The sequence below is a fragment of the Corapipo altera genome, unplaced genomic scaffold, assembly GCF_003945725.1.
Source record: "Corapipo altera isolate COAL_440 unplaced genomic scaffold, ASM394572v1 295, whole genome shotgun sequence".
NCBI classification, from domain to species: domain Eukaryota; kingdom Metazoa; phylum Chordata; class Aves; order Passeriformes; family Pipridae; genus Corapipo; species Corapipo altera.
Window position 1 is genome coordinate 762,750 of NW_020884936.1, and position 18,952 is coordinate 781,701.

The 18,952-nt window shown below is 36.2% G+C and overlaps 1 protein-coding gene across 5 annotated transcripts in view; it reads right to left on the reverse strand.

Annotated features, from left to right (window-relative positions):
* Positions 1-9,698: 9,698 nt before the first annotated feature.
* CTNNA2 (catenin alpha 2) overlaps positions 9,699-18,952 on the reverse strand; it is a 505,236-nt gene continuing 495,982 nt past the window's right edge. For all 5 annotated transcript variants that reach the window (XM_027660541.1, XM_027660548.1, XM_027660542.1 and 2 more), the window contains one exon: positions 9,699-10,851. In XM_027660541.1, the coding sequence (XP_027516342.1) occupies positions 10,564-10,851 (288 nt within the window). In that variant the 3' untranslated portion in view covers positions 9,699-10,563. The remainder of the gene's footprint in view (positions 10,852-18,952) is intronic.

Sequence of the window (18,952 nt, forward strand, 5' to 3'; positions counted from 1 at the left end):
GTAGATGGAAAGGGAGATTCTTTGAGCATGATTTACAGTGAGAAAACCAATTATTGATGGAAACTAAGCCTGAATTCAAGGAACCTGCTGCAATAGTGCAGTGGACAAAGGTAGTTGTTTATATTGCTTTTTTTTTAATGACTATCCTGTTTACTCAAGACATTTTTGCATTTTACTTAAGAAATACTATGGCATATGTTCTAATGAATCTTGACTTTTACAGTTATTTTAATCTTCTTGTAAATGATCACTGTAAAGGAAAGCCATATCTTTTCTATGTTGAAACCCTGAATATTTTGGGCTTTTTTTCAGCCATTGCAAAATACTGGTTATCAGGGTTTTACTTGCATAGAATATGGCTGTGGTCCATATTCTATGCATTTGGTCCAAGCTTTCTCTTGCAGAAATGTGTGATAAAGGATAAAGCTGTTTGACAACATTTCCTCCATCCCAGGCTGCTGAAAAACCTTTCTAATGCTATTGCAGTGGGGAATTGTAAGATGCCCACCCAATTAGGTTAATGTAAATAATGATGCTCCCTCCTGAGAACGGAGGAGAAAAAAAAAAAGTCATGTGGCTATAATTGAGATACAGTTAGAGAGTTTTAAACCCGAAAAATCATCAGGAATCAAGTATTTCTTTCAACAAGAACAGAGCCTTCAATAACTTTAATGCAAACCTAAAATCCCATGGCTTCGGGAGGAGTGAGAAGAATCTGAAAGCAAAACATTAAAAGCAAGGTGTTCTATATGATTGAATTGGCAATGTAGAAAAGAATCCCTCAGTAAGAAACCCCAATCTTGGAAGGAAAAATAAAACTTCTCTGCAATCCAAAATACTTCCTCAATAATAAATGCAACGTGCTTTTCAGTGAGTTCTGGTATCTAATTTTTTTCCTGTAGAAGTGCTGTGAGTACAGGTTACCCACCACAAGGTAGCACAAGGGATATATTCTGCTTCTCAGCTCTGTCTGACAATCTCACTATGAGCCTCTGAAGCCCCACCATCACCTTTGAGCCCCCAAACCAAATGGTTTAGTGGGAATCTCTCCCTCGCCAGTGTGACCACATCCTCTCAGAGAGGAACCACTTTACATTCAGGCAAACAGCTTTTACCAGGAGAGTCTCAGGGGAAGCAATTAAATTTAATGGGAGGCGTAACTCCTAAATAAATGCATCTCTTAGCCAAGGCATGGGGAAGCAAAGGTCAGCTTGCCCTCTGCAGCATGCAGTATACTCTGACATTCCCACATCAACTCCAGCATTTCCATTTCTCTTTTCAAGTTTAATTTATCTCCTCATTTCCTAATGAGCTACACTAAAGCAATAATCCTTGATGAGAAGGGCATTATCAGGAGACAACTTAGTCTACCCAGCACATGATGCTCCACAGGTCAATTATAAGGTCAATTAACAAACCATATTCTCAGTCAGACTTTTTCTGGGAGTAAAACCAGTCTTTGGAGTTGCCCTAGTAATTTTTTTCCCCCTTTTTTCCTAAGTCTGAAAAGCATTTGAGAAGGAGATTAAGAAAACTAAAAAAGGAAGAATTTAATTTTTCTTCACATTTCTTCACATCTCCATTGAGTCAAGGCAGTGGTTTCTGAAATGGAGACAAATGTTAGTCTTTTACAGTTATATTTGAAGCTAAAAGCAGCTTTCTGCTTTATCTTTCTGGGTCTGGGGGAAAAAACTTAAAGATCCTTGTGACTATTTACGCACAACTAGATGATGTGGGGACACAAGTCAGGGTAACTTGTTTCAATCTAATTTATTTATTCACCTAGATTCATCCTGGCCAATACAATCCCTAAAGCAACAGTCTTTATCCATACAGTCAGTTTATGTGCACCATCTAATTTCAGACTTAGACTTGAAATTCATTTCCCATAATCCATAAAATTAGTATCTGGAAAATATAACATAGTTTCACTGTGAAAAATGGTGACCACAGAGTGGAGCCCTTTAAGGAGGCGAGTTACAGTTGTATATTTGGTTTATAATATAATATTGGTAGATTTGATGTCTGGAAGAATTCAGAGACAACTAAATATTTATTAGGGTGGTTTTTTGGTTTTATTTTGTTTTTCTTATTTTAATCTTTTTGAGTGGTTTCAATTGACTTGTGCTTTACAGGAAAAAAACCCAGATAATTTTTTTAAGACTGTTAGAACTCACACAAAATACATAAAAGTTAGCTGAGGAAATTGATGGTGATAAAGTTGAATGCAGTAACAATGTACGTCTGAAAATCCAACCCACAACAATACAAAAAATATTTTTACTGATGAAATATGTTTAACAAATTGACACAGTTTACTTGTGAGTATCTGTGTGGGTGTAGACTTGGACTAACTCAGTTTTATTTTTCTTACCATCAACCTGGTTATGGGTGTTCAGTGAGAGTCTCCATTACCTGCTTCTCGTTCAGGGGACACAGCAGCCAAAGGTTTAAGTCTCTTGTAGTATGAGAATTTATATAAAACCTTTGCAGACGTTTTTTTCTTTTTTCCTTTTTTTTTCTTCTTTAATAGACAGAGTATATTTACACAAAGTAGGATGGGGAACACTGCATCAGCCTGGGTAAGCACAATGTAATATCACCAGTAATATCACCATGAAAACTCCTTAGGATGATGAAAAGGGGGGAGAGAGACACTGAAGGTTGATTAAAACCTCGTCTTTCCTACATTCTTTTAGGCTCTATTAAAATTTAAATGATAAAAGCTCCATACACCTTTACATCTCTTGAAAATTTAACATCAAATAATCTGCATTCAAATAAATTCTTCTCTAAAGTTATTTTATTTCTTCACTTATTTCCAAGGAATTAGACATAGACCTTCGAGATTTCTATACCTGACCATGTCCTATTTTATTTCAGGATTTGTTTTTTAGGCTTCATTCCAGAGTGTCTTTTCAGAGACGCCAGTGCAAAATGCTTTTTCTCCTCCTCCTCCCAAAGATATTAATTTGAAAATGTTCAAGGTATAAAGTGTAATGGCTTTCACACAAATGCTGTCAGAGAGATATGGACTGTAAACCCCATTTTCAGGACTCTTTTAAAAGTAAAGAATTTTTTAAAAAGGATTGATTTGTGCAAAAATCAAATACCAGCCCTAGAATTTTGACAGATGGAACAGTCATCCAGGTCCCATTCAATCATGAGACTCTCCACTGATCATGCTATTCCTAACTTTTTCATGTTGAAGTGATTAAAGTTTACCCATAAGAAAGAAAGAATAGGTATAAATGGAGCAGTCAAAGCAGGGAAGAAAATTATAAAGAAATAAAGAAAGAGAAAAGCAACCTGCAATCTTATCCAATACAGATTTTATGACTCCAGAAAATAATTACGATTTATGAACTTATATCACTCCTTCCCCTTCCCATAGATATCTCTTTCATATTGTGCCCATGTAAAATATGAGCTGAGATGCAAATTGAGTTTTTTCCCACTTAATCATTTGATAAGTCACTGCTATAGGTAAAGGAAAAACAAAGATTATTTTTATGAGCAATAGAAGCACTTTAAGGTGCACACAGTGAGAAAAGCTAAAATCTCTTCCTGTGGAATGGTGACTAATGTTCAATGTACAATACAGCTGATGTGTAAGATACCTGCAGCATACCCTACCACCTCAGGCAGGGAATGTTTCCACTAATCCACACAAAAATAAACTTTTAAACTGCTCCCAGTGACAGGGATCTCCCACAGTGCGAGATCCACCTACTGCAATTTTTGAGATACCATTGCCAGTGAAGAGAGATCATAAACATCCCCCCATGTCCCCAAATATGCACACTTGTGTGAGAACCCAAATCAGCTGAGATCAGGGCACCAGGGAAAGCTGAAGGAGCTTTTCTTCACAGAGCAAATAAATGACTCACTGAAATACCACAGAGATTTTTCTGAGCCGTTATCTGTGCATGCTGCAGATTTACAGCACTGTCTCAAGGAACAAATGAACCCAAAGTGCACGCAGGTTTCACACACCTCTACGACAAAGTCTGGTGATCTTAATTTATTCCACAATTATGGACCAAATAATGGATCTTCCTTATGGTCTCAGTTGTAGACGGGGACCTAATTAATAATGAAAATTGTACATGACAACTAGCAAGGTCTCTGCGAGCTCCTGCAGGTCCCAGACATGGGGCTGTGTAACACTGAGTGATGCTGGGCAGAAACGCTGCTGGCAAGGTAATGAAAACAAGGAGCCTGTGGTTTAACTGAGTCAGGCTGGACTTCCACACAGACAAAGAAAACTCAAACAGAAAGCAACCAAAAAAACCCCACAAACAAACAAACAAAAAACCAAACCAAACCAACCAACCAACCAACCAAAAAAAACCACCAAAAAAACCCCCCAAAACCAACCAAACCCCTAGATATATATCTGGATTCACAGTTATATATATATATATATATATATATATATATATATAATCATAGAAATATTTAGGTTGGAAAAGCCCTCTAAGATCATCGAGTCCAACCAATAATCCCGTACTGCCCAGGCCATGTCCCCAGTGACCACATCTACACGTTTTTTGAACACTTGCAGGGACGGTGAATCCACCACTGCCCTGGGCAGCCTGTTCCAATGCCTGGCAACCATTCCTGTGAAGAAATTTTCCCAATACTCAATCTAAACCTCACCTGGTGCAACTTGAGGCTGTTTTGTCTCATCCTGTCCCCGGAGCAGAGACCAACCTCCACCTGGCTCCCCCCTCCTGTCAGGGAGTTGCAGAGCCAGAAGGTCCCCCCTGAGCCTCCTTTTCTCCAGGCTGAGCCCCCTCAGCTCCCTCAGCTGCTTCTGGTACTCCAGACCCTTCCCCAGCTCCGTTCCCTTTCCTGGACTCACTCCAGCCCCTCAATGTCTTTCTTGTGAATTGTGAGCCCTTATGGAGGAGCCCTATATATATGTGCATATAAACATCAATATGCATATTTATATATTTGAAAATTCAGGGACTGGGATCTTCAGAGATCTGAAAAAGCTCAGGACAGCACATTCAGAAGGTCTTGTGACATCCCTGTGATATTCCATCTAAATAAAGGCAACACCTGCTTCCTGGGGAGTAGATTGATACATGGTAGATTTTTGGCCATCTCTGTGTCTCCTGGAAATTTTTTTTGTGTACATGCAGGCACACATGAAGCACACATAATCACACACGGACACACTTTAAGAAAAATAATCAAATAATTTATGAGAAATTAGGATTCAAAAATGGATTTTTGTTTCCATTTATCCTACTGTTAGCAGCCAAACTTATGGTTCAGTGAGGTGATAGAACCATTAAGATAATTTAATGTGACCTCTCGGAAATGCAAGCCAAAGAACTTTTTTTTGATAATTTCTGCATGAAATATTTCAGGAAAATAATAGATCAAACACATCCTTCTAGCAAAGTCGTTACCTCTGAATATTCTAAGAGGCTTTGGAAATGTTATTTCTCTTTCTTCCTTGTGTTTAATTTTTAGTGAGCTGGGATAAAGCAGGTAAGTATAAACATTTCACATTCTGCAATGATTCAGCACTTTTCAAGGCCATTATTATGCAGGAGTTACCAAACAACACTGGAACTTTGAAATTTTACCCAAAGGGAGAGAATAATATTGAGTAAGAGCTACTCACCTATGACATCTCACCCAGCAATATCAAAAGAAGGAAGCACTTCTCAAGCAATTAAATATTTATTCCTTTAAAGGTATAACTAGAGCACAAAAATACATTTCTACCTCCCACAGCTTTTATCAAGCTGTCAAGTTCTCCATAACTTGGTGTTAACTGAGTCATAAAGGGAAAAATATCTAAAGCAGGAGAAATGTGTGAACCTTTGCCTGAGGATGCACTTGGTCATTCAGTGAGAAAACGGAAAAATTCTTGATATTCCTGCTCTCTGCAGGTGCAACTCAGCAGCAAACTGTGTGTGTGTGCTTAACTTCCAAATGGATGCTTGAGTTCTGTGCTAAGAAGACATGGAATAATGGGCCTGCCTTTGGATACGGCTTCAGACATGACCTTTCACTTCTGGACAAACTACTCATAAGGTTCCAACCACAAAAAATATCCTTTTTATCTATTCCAGCTTCTTTTTTTTTTTTCTCCACACATGTATTCATTGCCTTACAAAATAACTGAACCACCAAATCTGGTCTAAAAGGTTGTTTGGCAGCATATTCATACAAAGAGTGAAAGGAGATACATTGCCTTATTTCCATTGTAAACCTTTAATTTAGATTCATACCAATGGGTTCATTTAAAAAAACAAACCTACTACTCAGTTTTTGCTTGAAAATCCCATTGAAATCTACATTTTTATATGCAAAAATGTCGCTTTGAAGCCTATAAATATATATCCTTTGTATTACACTCGAGTTTCCCAGAGACACTGGAAAACTGCTTTGGCCAGATTTCATATGGAGTTACAAAACAAAGTGTTAGATATAAAAATATCCCCCCAGTATTTTTATTTTTATGAGATTGTTTCCCACTGCATTTCCACGCCTTGGTTCACCTTTTTTTAAAAGAAGAACTGAGCTATTGATTGGTATTTTACACGCTGAGGGTACTGTAGCAGGAAAATACTGGATCAAAGTGAATCTCTGTAGAGCTGTATCCCCTGCTTCCGTATTATCAAAGCATTTGTTCAACTTTAAACATTAGAAAACTATCATTTATTTGAAGCCAGGTATTTAAACTCATGTATCAGTTTAATGATGTAATTGAGATCACTGGGGATTGAGGATAAAGAAGTGCTATATCTGAGAAATATATTGTTATTTTATTACACTCAGGTTTCATTCCTTTGCCTCATCCAAAACCTCTATTCCTCTGTAGTAATATGTCTTGCTCAGTAGTTCCTCGACTACTTGGTTCTTGACCAAAAATACATATTCAGCAGTTTCAACTCTTCAATTTCAGATTCTTAATTTAATAAATAAACCAACAAGGAAAAAAAATAATCTTTGGAAAAATTATTTTGAAAGCTGTCTAAAGCTATCAGGTTTTCTGTTTTCTTTCACTTCTTAATTTAGGAAGTAGCTCCTGTTCTTGCTGAAGAATGGTATTATAAAGTGAAATATTTTCACAGCCATCTTCCCATATTTTATTAAGATGGGAAGTAAGCCAAACCTATTTCTCTACTCTTCTTCTTATGGCCACAGGTCAAAAGATTTCTGGGACTTCAGTAACTTGGGCATCTAATTTCTCACAGAAAAGAAAGAATTCTTGGCATATGAATAAAGAGTGACAACAGCATTTAAGACCACACTAGAAACTGTCCCTAGTTCAGAGAGGCCTCTCTGACCTTCATGTTGATCTTCAAAACAGTCATTTGCTGCATATTTATTTGCTGGAAACACCTAATTATTTAAAACTAACTAAATTCTGTCATCAAGAAGTATATGTACATGTAACTGCTCCTCTTGCATTGTAGGTACAACTTGAATAGAACATTTTCAAGGTTGTAGGTACACAGGAATATATATGATACCCATAAATTTTGTTTGTGAACTAAACTGACAGTCATAAGAAAGGTGCAGTTTTCTGAGTGAAGGTGCTGGAGGTCCAGCTGATGATCAGAGCTCCCTGACTCCAATGGAGGACTGGTTGTAGAGAACATTTGCAAAACCTACACAACATTGTTTATGCCTACACTTCATATTGCACTTAAATGTCTTCTAGATTCTAAAAGATCTGCAAGATTTCAGGACTGAAAGTCTGTGGGATGAATTCTTGGTGGGTGTAGTTAATGGAATTATCATTGTGGCGACCATGACGTTGTCAAAATGAATTCTACAATTTACTTATTTTAAAAAGAAAAATATTGTTTTAAAATATTGGATTTGCTGTTTGATAGTTCACTGTGTTAACCTGAATTTTTGAGTTATAAGGACCAGCGATTACTTTTTGCTTATTTGGTAATTTCATAGAACCACGGAATGGTTTGGGTAGGAAGGGACTTCAAAGATCATCTAGTTCAAAACTGAATACACTTACCTCATTTAGTCTCTCCTTACATGAAAGCAAATCGAGACTTTGTAATGCTTACATTTCCATGTACTTTTCCATCCTACACCATCACTTGTTTCAAATGAGTTGATAAAGACTTCATGAACTACTCAAACACAGTATCACCCAATATTTTCTTCTCTCTCTCTCTCAAACCTCATCACTCTTAACATTCTGTTGGCTTTATTGCATGAGCTGAGCACTGAACTGATATGTTCTCATTGTTTTTTTTGTTCTTCTTTTCATGTGCATTATTTTTCACGTACTAGCACTAAATTTTATGTTACCAGCCTTTCAAAAAGCAAATAATCCTTTCCTAAAGTAGGATTCTAATTCATGCAAACTAACTTGTCCAATATCGATCTGGATTTTGCCCTCAAGGACTATTTTTCCTCAGTATTTTGCAGACATTCTTTTGACTGAGTGACTGATAAAGGATTCTTTCAGTTATAGTCTTTCTCAGCCTGGAAAATCTACATGTTCATAGATGGCATTTGTCTACAATGCTTTCCTCAAAACATTTCTGAGTTTGAGATGCCTTTTATAGCAACAATATCATTTTAGAGCAACCATTCACAATATTAGAGCAAAACCCTTATGAAGAAGTGCTATTAGTTTTACTTGCAGAAAATTTCCTATATTCTTTTTTTCATGCAGCACATTGGGATGTCTTTGTCTGTAATTTACTATTTTTTTTTTCTTTAAAATCTGTCTTTCATCTCTGTAATTTCATTTGTAGAGATCCCAGTTGCTTCTAGGGAGTGTATTGGTACCTCAAGTAATGTCAGTCTATGTCAAACTACAGGGCAATATAAGGAAAGCTCTTCAAGGACTTCCCTACATCTTCTAATATATTTGGGTCATGTCTACACTCTCCAGTTCTGATTGGGGAACTGTTTTTATCCCACAGTGTAACTAAACAAAGCAAAAATAGTAATTTCCTAAAAGGCCCCAGAGAGTGTGTTTCTTTACATAGACTGTGTAGGAGGGCAATGGAACAAAATTTGGTACTTTGCTATTCTGGGTAATAATCAGCGTATCTGAGAAAAGCACCCAAAAATCCCTAAAAAACTCTGCAAGGGTTACTCATGATTTATCACAGTGTTTAAAACCTCTCATGAGGTCATGAACGTTCCCTTAAGTTGTTAGTATTTTATTATAAGGAAAATAATTAGATGCTCATTGTTTTTCTTTTATATATACAAAGATTTTTTTTTTAAACAATAATACAATCTCTGTAGCTGAGCCAACTGTTGGTGTTAAAAAAGAATAAAATTAGGTATTTGCACAATGGACTTTATACATGTCTATAAACTGTGGTACAGCAGATGATTTCCAAGGGTCTGAAGTGCCAACCTTACAAGCTTAATAAACAGAACTATCTTTATGCTGTTTCTGAGGTGTTCTATTAAAACAAATAATTTCATCCCACATCACACATCTGTCTCATATGTATCAAGGCTTAAATCTGTCTCTGACTTAAACATTGGTTTTGATCCACTGACTACGGTTGACTTATTCTGGTTGTAAAAAAATTGAGAAAATTCACAAAAAAAAAATTAAAAAAAAAAGAAGAAAAAACAAGGAAGCATGAGGCAGAACTAATCACCACTGCATCCATCAAATGTGCTGCAGGAGTTATCTGTGCATTAAAGGAGACGAGCCACAATGAGGATTCCAAGGTTAAATGAGTTTATTGAGTTAGTGGTTACAATGGTATGTCAGATACCTGTAATCCAAGCTACACCTACATATTTGCCTCTAAATTCTCACACTGTCAGTTTCCGTGTCTCTAAACATTCCACCACCAGGTCTTCTATTACTAATATTATAATAATCAGAATAATAATCATGATATAAAAGGCAATGTCAATCACCATATTGTGCTTCATACTCCACCATAAGGAATTCAATTGGCAAAAGTAAACCTCTGGTCATATTAATGGGATTAATCGAAATGTGAGCAATCATAACACTACTAGAATATAAAGAACAAAATCTGGTTTAAAAGAAGCATTTTTAAGATGAATTAGTTTGAATCTGTTTTAAAAATTCACATACTATAATGAAGATGACTTAAAAGTTATATCATTTAATTATTGGGCCACACATTGAAGCATATTGGCTAGTACATTTTTGCACTGCAACAGAAGCAATACAAGCTTTATGGTCTACCATTACAATTCCATTTTTTTTTTTCACTTAATATACCTGCCAACCTAATGTTTCTTGCATGCATTAAAGATTTTGGGGTTTAGACTTGAATTTTTTATTTAACCCACATGTACCCCCGTGATGCAAATTCTTTGGCCAATTCAATGCTATAGTTTACTTTAAAAATGAAGCTTGGAGTAAGTCCATTTTACATCAGAGGGCAATGCCCTAAATTCTGGTATTGCAGAAGGTTAGTAACTTTATGAATAGAGTTTCAGGTCGCATGCAAATTGTCCCTGCTTCCCCCCACCCCATGCCAGACGCACACAAGTCGGCAGGTATGCATACAAAAAGAATATAAAACCCTCCTGGTAAAGCTTAGTGGTTTAGAATGAATCCATAGCTTTAAATTCACTTAAGGCCTGTACAGGGGAAATATGTTTCTTCTGGGACCCTCTTCTCACTCTTGTCTGATATTCTTCTGGTTTTTCTCTCTTTACTAGAGGTTTCTTCTCAGGGGCCTTCATCTTCCAAGATACAACTGGCGAGTTCACTGCAGCAGTACCATAGACCTTCTGATATTTAGTAGAAGCCACATAAGATGCTTTCACTGTAAGGACCACAGCGTTCATCAGATTTTTAGCTGCCTGGATGAGGGAAGTGGCACTGTCCAGCTACAAACAGAAAAGAAAATGAAACATGGCAAGGTTACTCCAAAATAAAATACAGCAAGGTTATGCCACGACTGGATCACTGGACCATTTCCTGACTGAAGTCTGGATCCTCCTGGTCTTAGTAGAGATGAAACAAATACTCTCCCTCAGGATTAGCTTGTTGTACTCAACACAACATGCACTGAACAGTAAAGGTAAGACTGTGGTACCTCACATTACATATTTTTGACAATTCAAAGGAAAAAACTTGCTTTTTTTTTTCTTGTTGTTGATTCTTTTTCTGTGGTTGAAGAAGTTGCCTTTTTTTTCCATGAAAAAATTTTACTTCTCACTTAAAACCCTTAAAAATTCACTGTTACATGTCAGAAACCTCAAAACAGGTCAACAGAGATTTTTCCCAAGTGTTCTGCTTTGTTCTAATTATTCTTATTAAGCCCAGGATAACCCTCCCAGTGATGTCTATGGGAATAGTGTGAAGCCAGTGCTGAGCTTGTTAGAGAATCCCATCTGAAAAGATAAAAGGAGGTTCTGAAACCCCTACAGAAACAAAAAGATGAAACAGTTAACCATAGGTTTTTGCAGCTCCTGTAACATGTGAGTTACTTATGACAAGGAATGTCATTTTATGATTACCAGGCTTTTTGTACTTATACCTTTGTGCTCCTCCTACGCACGAGTCTGCCTGAGGTTCCCGGGTCCTTGGGATGTAAGAGCCCTTAAGGACTTGTTGAACTTCAAAACACTGGGACTTCCAGTCAGGCAGCTTCCATCATACACTGAAATGAAGTACATACCCCTGGCCAACATTTTCAAGAGGATTTTAAGCACTTAATGGGACTTCCAAGGCAACGTCCCACAACATGAATTAGGTACTTGCCAAATCCAAGTGGATGTCCTCAAAGTAGTAGGTCTTAAAAATATGCTCTGTATATTACTGTAGCAACCCAGGTTACTACTTATGATATTCAATTATGCCTTTCCTAAAATACTGAAAGAGTAGGATACACTTTTTTGTGGTAAAGCCTTTCAGTTATATACCATAACATACCAGTTATAGACCTTTCAGTTATACCATGGAAACTGCTTCGATTATTTATAAGTCTTTCCCAGACTGCAGGAATTATTTCGCATGTAATATTATTTTAGCTCTTTAATTCCACCCCACATGTTCAGTAAGTTTTTAGATATTTTTAGTAAGCGTAAATGGCCTGTGTCACTCCAAACCTTTCCTGCTCCCTATTTTGGGAGCATATGATTCTGTAACATAAATGCCAAGCAAGGTAAGCAGGATAAACAGTCATAAGGAAATAACAAAAAACATACTGTACTTCACCTCAAATATTTTGAATCATTAACAGAAGAGTTCAGGAGAAATCCCCTTCTGAAGTGTTAGTGACTGATGTGAACAGGAACAGACCCTACAGAAAGCCTGTGTCTGGAATCACATTATTCTATACTTACCTGTTCTTTTTTATTTCCTCATTATGATTCATTAAATACATAAATAGCTACATACAGTGAGGTGAAAAACAAAAAAACCATTTTAATAAAATTCACATCCTCGGTGCCATTTCCTGAAAAGCACAGTTAATTGCCTGCCCCTAGTAAATATTTTTCCTCAGGACTAATCTGTATTTATGTTAGTAAAAGAAACCAAGTTAAAAGGTGGAAAACTACATTACATGGTACAAACATGACTGTTCAAGAGGGAGTAATGAAATAAAATCCAGTACAGTGTTATTTACTGTATGATTTATAAGGCAATCTGTATGTTTGTTGGCAAATAACAGATCATACTTTATTAAATTAGGATATTCTAATTTACTGCAGAGATCTACAATCAAGCATTATTCATTGTTAAATGATTCTTTCTGAAACACTGGTGAATTGATATTGAATATAAAGTGATACCATCAAATAGTATTTACTTCATCATCAGTGTGAATAAACCACCTGGACTGAGCCCATATTGCACATTCCTGAATGAATTTTAGTTGCTGAAGGTTTCGAGTAGCTTCACATTTTCCATCATGAAAAGCATTCTGGTGGCTGTTTCACATGCATTAGGGAACAAAATGATTAAAGGAAGCATTTTAAAATGAGGGGCCACACAAATTAGATGCTGAAACCTATACATAGGGTTCAATCAACATCTTTGAACAAATTAGCAATTTTATGAACTATATTGATAAGAGTGAGCAGAAGCTTGTACTACTTCAAGATCAGATGGAGAGTGCAATGGCACCTTTTAGGAAAACACATTATTTTGATACCATTTTAATCACCTTTAGTTTCAATCTGCTGTTATAGTAGATAAAAGCTCCCTGTTTTCACCATTATTAATCACATTTTAAGATACAGATACTTATTCTTTGACCTTAATATCCATTTATATTGTAAAACGCTTTCAAGTCTTGGAATCAGAAAAGAGACATAAAACCCTCATCACAGAAATAGGACATGATTGTTCTCCAAAATCTACTGTTAGCCATCCCATGCATCCAATTTGGCCACCTAAGCACTTCTAGTGATTTTCTCATGCCTCCAGCTCCTTGCTTGTCTCATGGCTCAGTAAAGAAGAATTAAACTGAATGAACATCATTCCAATTAACATTTAGATCTTACTCCACCACTTCAGTGTTTCTCCAGCTTTAAGCTGTGCTTTGCTATCAGTAGAGTTACACTGGCATAAAGCTGGAATGAGGCAGCAGTGAATCAAGCCCTCAGTGCATTAATTCCTTACAAAATCTGGGCAAAGAAATACAGGCACTTTTCCAAAAGGATAATGTTAATAATAAAAAAAACATAAGAAGGAAAATTAACATTTCGAATAAAAGTACCACTAGGAAATTATTGCACTGCACAGAAGGCAAGCTTCACTCCCTAGCAATGTCCAGAGAATTATGGATATAATCATCGTTATATCCATAATTATGTTAGCTGTTGGTCCTCACAGCTAACAGAGCCTTTGACTTGATACACAAAGCAATAGTGTTCTGCAACTTAGACCTCTTTACAAATGTGTTTGCCTCCCTATAGGAAAAAAAAGTCCTCTTAAACATAAGAGTTAAATTTAGGTTATTGGACCATTAAACTCTAAAAACAGTGAATGCTGAGGAAAATTCAAAATTCATAAATAACCTAAGAATCACTGCACTGGAGCTGGGCACTTAGAATCATAGAATCACTGGGGTTGGAAAAGACCTCCATGATCATCAAGTCTAAAAAATTTACCCAGGTTAAAACTGCCATGGAATCGTAGAATCATGTGATGGCTTGGTTGAAGGGACCTTAAAGATCATCTTGTTCCACCCCTCCCTGCCATGGGCAGGGACACCTTTCACTAGCCCAGGTTGCTCCAAGCCCCATCCAACCTGGCCTTGGACACTTCCAGGGATGGGGCAGCCACAGCTTCTCTGGGCAAACTGTGCCAGGGCCTCCCCACCCTCACAGGGAAGAATTTCTTCCTAATATCTAATCTAAACCTGCTCATTTTCAGTTTGAAGCCATTCCCCCTTGTCCTGTCACTCCAGGCCCCTATAAGAAGTTTCTCTCCATCTTTCCTGTAGGTTCCCTTCAGGGTCCATTACCCTGGGAAGGTGCAAATCATTCAGTAAAAAACAATTTTAAAAAAAGGCTTTTGCTACAAGCTAACTTTGCTATTAGGGAACGCAAGGGTAGAACTCTGGAACAGCAAAGGATCATAGCTGCCAAGAAGATAATTCCAGACTTTTTTCCGCCTCAAAAAAAATCCTTAAGATTTAGAGGAGTTTTTGAGCTGCTGATAAGCTCTGCAGCAATTTTCCTAGACTATTTGAAGAATTATCCAGAATCTTGTGACAATCAAGATTTTTTGCCTCTTTTACATGTACACATAATCTGAGTAAAATAACCAGCAATTACAATACCAAAATAGCTGAAGAATTGGGAGAGAATAAAGCTGGAAATTTTTCTTTTTAAGAGTACAGCAGTGAAAAGAGATTTTCTCCCTGCATTGTCCCATCACTGTAATGGGGAAGAATTATACTTCAGTTTTGAGAAAGGAGTAAATCTAACTTCCAGAAACATCTTCATATTTATAATCACAAATATACACAAAAAGTAAGGGAAATAGAGAAAAAAAATGTTTATCCAGTGAGCAACGTTATAATACAGGTAGTTTTAAAAGAGCTGGTTGTTTAAGAATTTCCTCTATCATTATTGTTGATTTTAATCAACCTTAAAAAGTGGGAGAAGACATTAAAAGAATTGTAGATACTTCCTAGTCATGAAATATCTGAGTAGAGCAAAAAAAATGACCTGTGAAATTATAGGCCAGATCAGCTGACAGAACTCCCAAATAAGATATTTCAATGTCTGTGACAGACTCCATAAATAACAAGAGGAAAGAAATAAATGGCAACCAAAGGGTTGTGTGGGTTAAAATATTTTCAAAGTAACCTACATCATACTTTGATATGATTAAACTTTGAATTGCTTAAAATAATGCTGTGGATATAATTGGACCTTTGAAAGGCGTTTTGCTTAGTCCTACATGACAGTCTGATTAAAAACTCAGTTGATACAAAACTAACAAGGCACAATACAGAATGACTCCAAATTCTCTAACAGCTGCTTCCAAAAGAACATACACACACAAAAAAAATCAGTGCTCAACAGCGACTTTTTCAGTGGGCTCTTGGAGAAACCATTTGGAAGCTTCACAGTATCACTGCTTCTGTTGAAAGATTGGGAAAAAGGTCACTTATTTGATGAAATTTTCAGATAACAATTAGGAAAGTGGCAAGTCATACAGAAGGTAAGCAACTGATATCTAATTAGCTGCTAACAGCCACAATGTAGATTTTATTTTGACCAACTTCATAACAGATGATATCTACTTATACAATAAGGAACTTTATTCCGTGTAGGATCCCAGGTAATCACTCCTTGAGTATAAAAAAATGAAGGAGCTGATGAAATTGGTTCAATTATCACATTCAGTTATGGAACAGTGAGTCCTCTTCCCAGTGCAAGAACAATGTTGAGGAACTGGAAAGAATTTACATAAACTCAAGAACTAAAAACATATTTTATGGGAAATAGTCAGCTCTGTTTTTTCCAGTCATAAAGAGAATGACTAAAAAATTAATTTATCAAAATCAGCAAGCACACGGTAACAGGAAGCTGATTATATTTCAACTTCCATAGATTGGACAAAGATAAAACAAAACATAATGGCTGAAAGGTGAAGCAGGTCATATTAGTTATTAATTAGCTGATTTTTTTTATGTAGCAGTGATAATAATTAATCACAGGAACTCATTAAAGATTGATTCTATTTCTTGAAATTGTGAAATCAATATTGGATGGGTTTGCTTAATATGTATTAACTTTTGGACATTTTTAACGCACATCAATTCAGGGAGCATGTGCATCAGTTATGCAGGAAGACAGCTTAGATGATAAAAACAGCCCACAATGACCTTGAAATGTATGAATGTAAAAAGTTAGTATTGGGAATCATTGATAAATGCAGTTTAGTCTGGTTAACTCTGTACAGATTGCCATTTATTTAGCATGTTGAAAAAGAACCTGTAAGTGCTCAAATACTCTTGGCTAAGACTTGATTTGTGTGCCTTTAAAAGGTAACTTAGGTGCTGCCAAGTCCTCAAGGCTATCTGTGAGTTCTTGGTGAATTCCTTGCTTTTCCTGCTTTCCAAGGGAAGTTCATACTTTCATAGCCAGGTGCAGTTGCTGTTACCACAAAGTAGAAGTCAGTTAACAGTCTCCAGACCAAATAAATTTGCATGAAGCAATTAGGAATCAGGAGTATAATTTTCTCAGGCTGTATTCTTATGCAACAGAACATTTTCCTCTCAGCTGTGCTTGATAGTAAATCCATTCCTATGTACATAAGAGGTATGTAAGAAAAAGATCTTATTCATAATACTTATGTCTTACATTCCTGTGGCACATTCCATGCATAAAACATGACAGTATTAGTGACAGCCAATGCAAGAATGGCCTGTTTGCTATTCAGTTGCTCTCATCCCTCTGGTAGGAGACATCTGCTATTTATCAGCACTACTGTGCAATGGCTGAGGGTCTATTTTAGTCAGTCACTTGAAAATGCACATAAGGCTTTTGCTAGGTACAGTCCATTGTGAGAAAACTATCTTATATATTTCAAAATCTCTATTTAAAAAAAAAAGTCATTATTTGGAATGTAATGTGATCACAATGATGTTAAAAATGGATCATAGCTACCCAGAGAAAATAGTATTATCCTTACTTAGGTATTTATTTTCACATTTGACTGCAATTAACTTAGTCCTTTATAGATGATGAATATTTAATTCATTCGTGGCACAGTTGTGTTTTACAGGTGGCCGATCCACTGAATAACCATCATCATCTGCATTTTTTCAATTACAGGTAAGGAACTCAAGGGATTCCCAAGCTCATTTGATTGTATTTTACAAAGGCTGTCATCCCCTAGGACAACAGAAAGCACGGGAGTACAGCAAGAACTACAGGTATCTTCTGTCATCTATGGACTATTGTCATTTTAAAACACATTAGCAACTGCTTTATGCCAAATCTGCAAAAACAGAAGCATATAAAAATACTCCCAATACTAGCATTCCCAATAAAACGTAAACAGACACAATAGGGAAGCATTTCTACAGTTGTTTTACTTATTCCAGGCTATTTTAAAACAAAAAGTGTAAAAGACAAAATTATATCCCAATACATTTGCTTTGAGAAGAACACTCAGTATGGAAGTTCCTATTTTAACAACTGAAAAGGTGGAAAAAAACCCAACCAATTAGAAACACCTAAAAGTTAATGTTACACAATTCTTTTTGTGATTTATAATTATTACTGATTTGTCTCCAGCCTGGTGGTTCCCAAAGGTGAAAAACATATTTTCAATTTTTTCATAGATATTATTTTTTTCTATTCATTAAATGTTTTTTCAATTGATAAATTACTTCTCCAATATTGTTGCTACAAAGGAAAAAAGTACAATTTTTCTTGTAGTTACCAAATATAATGTAGTTTTTTTCCTCAGCATTTAATATTTAATAAATATCTTGTTGCATTCCTTTCAGAATGTAATGGGGAAAAATATTTTGACCCATGATAAAAAATCTGTCAGAACAAGTTATTTTTCTTTTTATGCTTATTATCTGCCATTTCACAGGAGCAAAAAAAGGACAAACTACCACAACTCATATCACACCCCAGAAACACTGTAAGGACAAGCAATCATATATAGCATTGAATTTTAAAAATTCAATTGTTTTATCAGTACTTTTTATGATACAATTCTGTCTCAAAGCTTCCAGTTACTAAATTAGGATATTTGATATCAGTTTGAATGCCAAAACATCTTCAACAATTCTACAGGACAAGGAAGAAATCCTCAGTCAATGAAGTCAAAGGAATTCTGTAGATGGGAACAGGATTTCACCCCACAGATTTGCCAGAACTCCTATAGTTGTTTATACTATAAATTTCACTTTCTACCTCCACCTACAACTGAGAAACATGGGAATGAGTTTTCTGCCATGATGGTTCCAGGGTTTTTTCTTCCAAATCTGCCTCATTCTGCATAGAACTGATGTCTGGAGGATGTTGCCTACTACGGAAGATCACAGACAGAAAACAAGATTGTTTAAGGGCCATCACAGTTCCAATATAAACTGAAGCAAAATTAGTACAACCACATTTATAACTTTACAACCATTCTGCCCCATGGAATGGCTTGATCTGAATTCTTGGATGTTAACAGGAAACACGATTTGGTATAACTTTTAAAGAGAGGCTCCCACCTAATATTCAAGAAGATAAATGTCTACGATAAAGAAAAGTCCAAACTCTATTTGACAGAGAGGAAAACCCAAACTAGAGTTAAAATTTTTTGATATTGCCAGGAGGCTTGCTAAAGAAAATTAGAGTGGGAAGTCTGTCAAAGCTCCGTATCCAATAAAAAAGCAATTTACACAAATTTACACAGGGATTCACATGCCAGAAGTCTACACAAGATACAACATTGCCTCACCCTGAGGTCACAGAAAGAAAAGCACAGACAGGACTGTCAAAAGCATCGCAC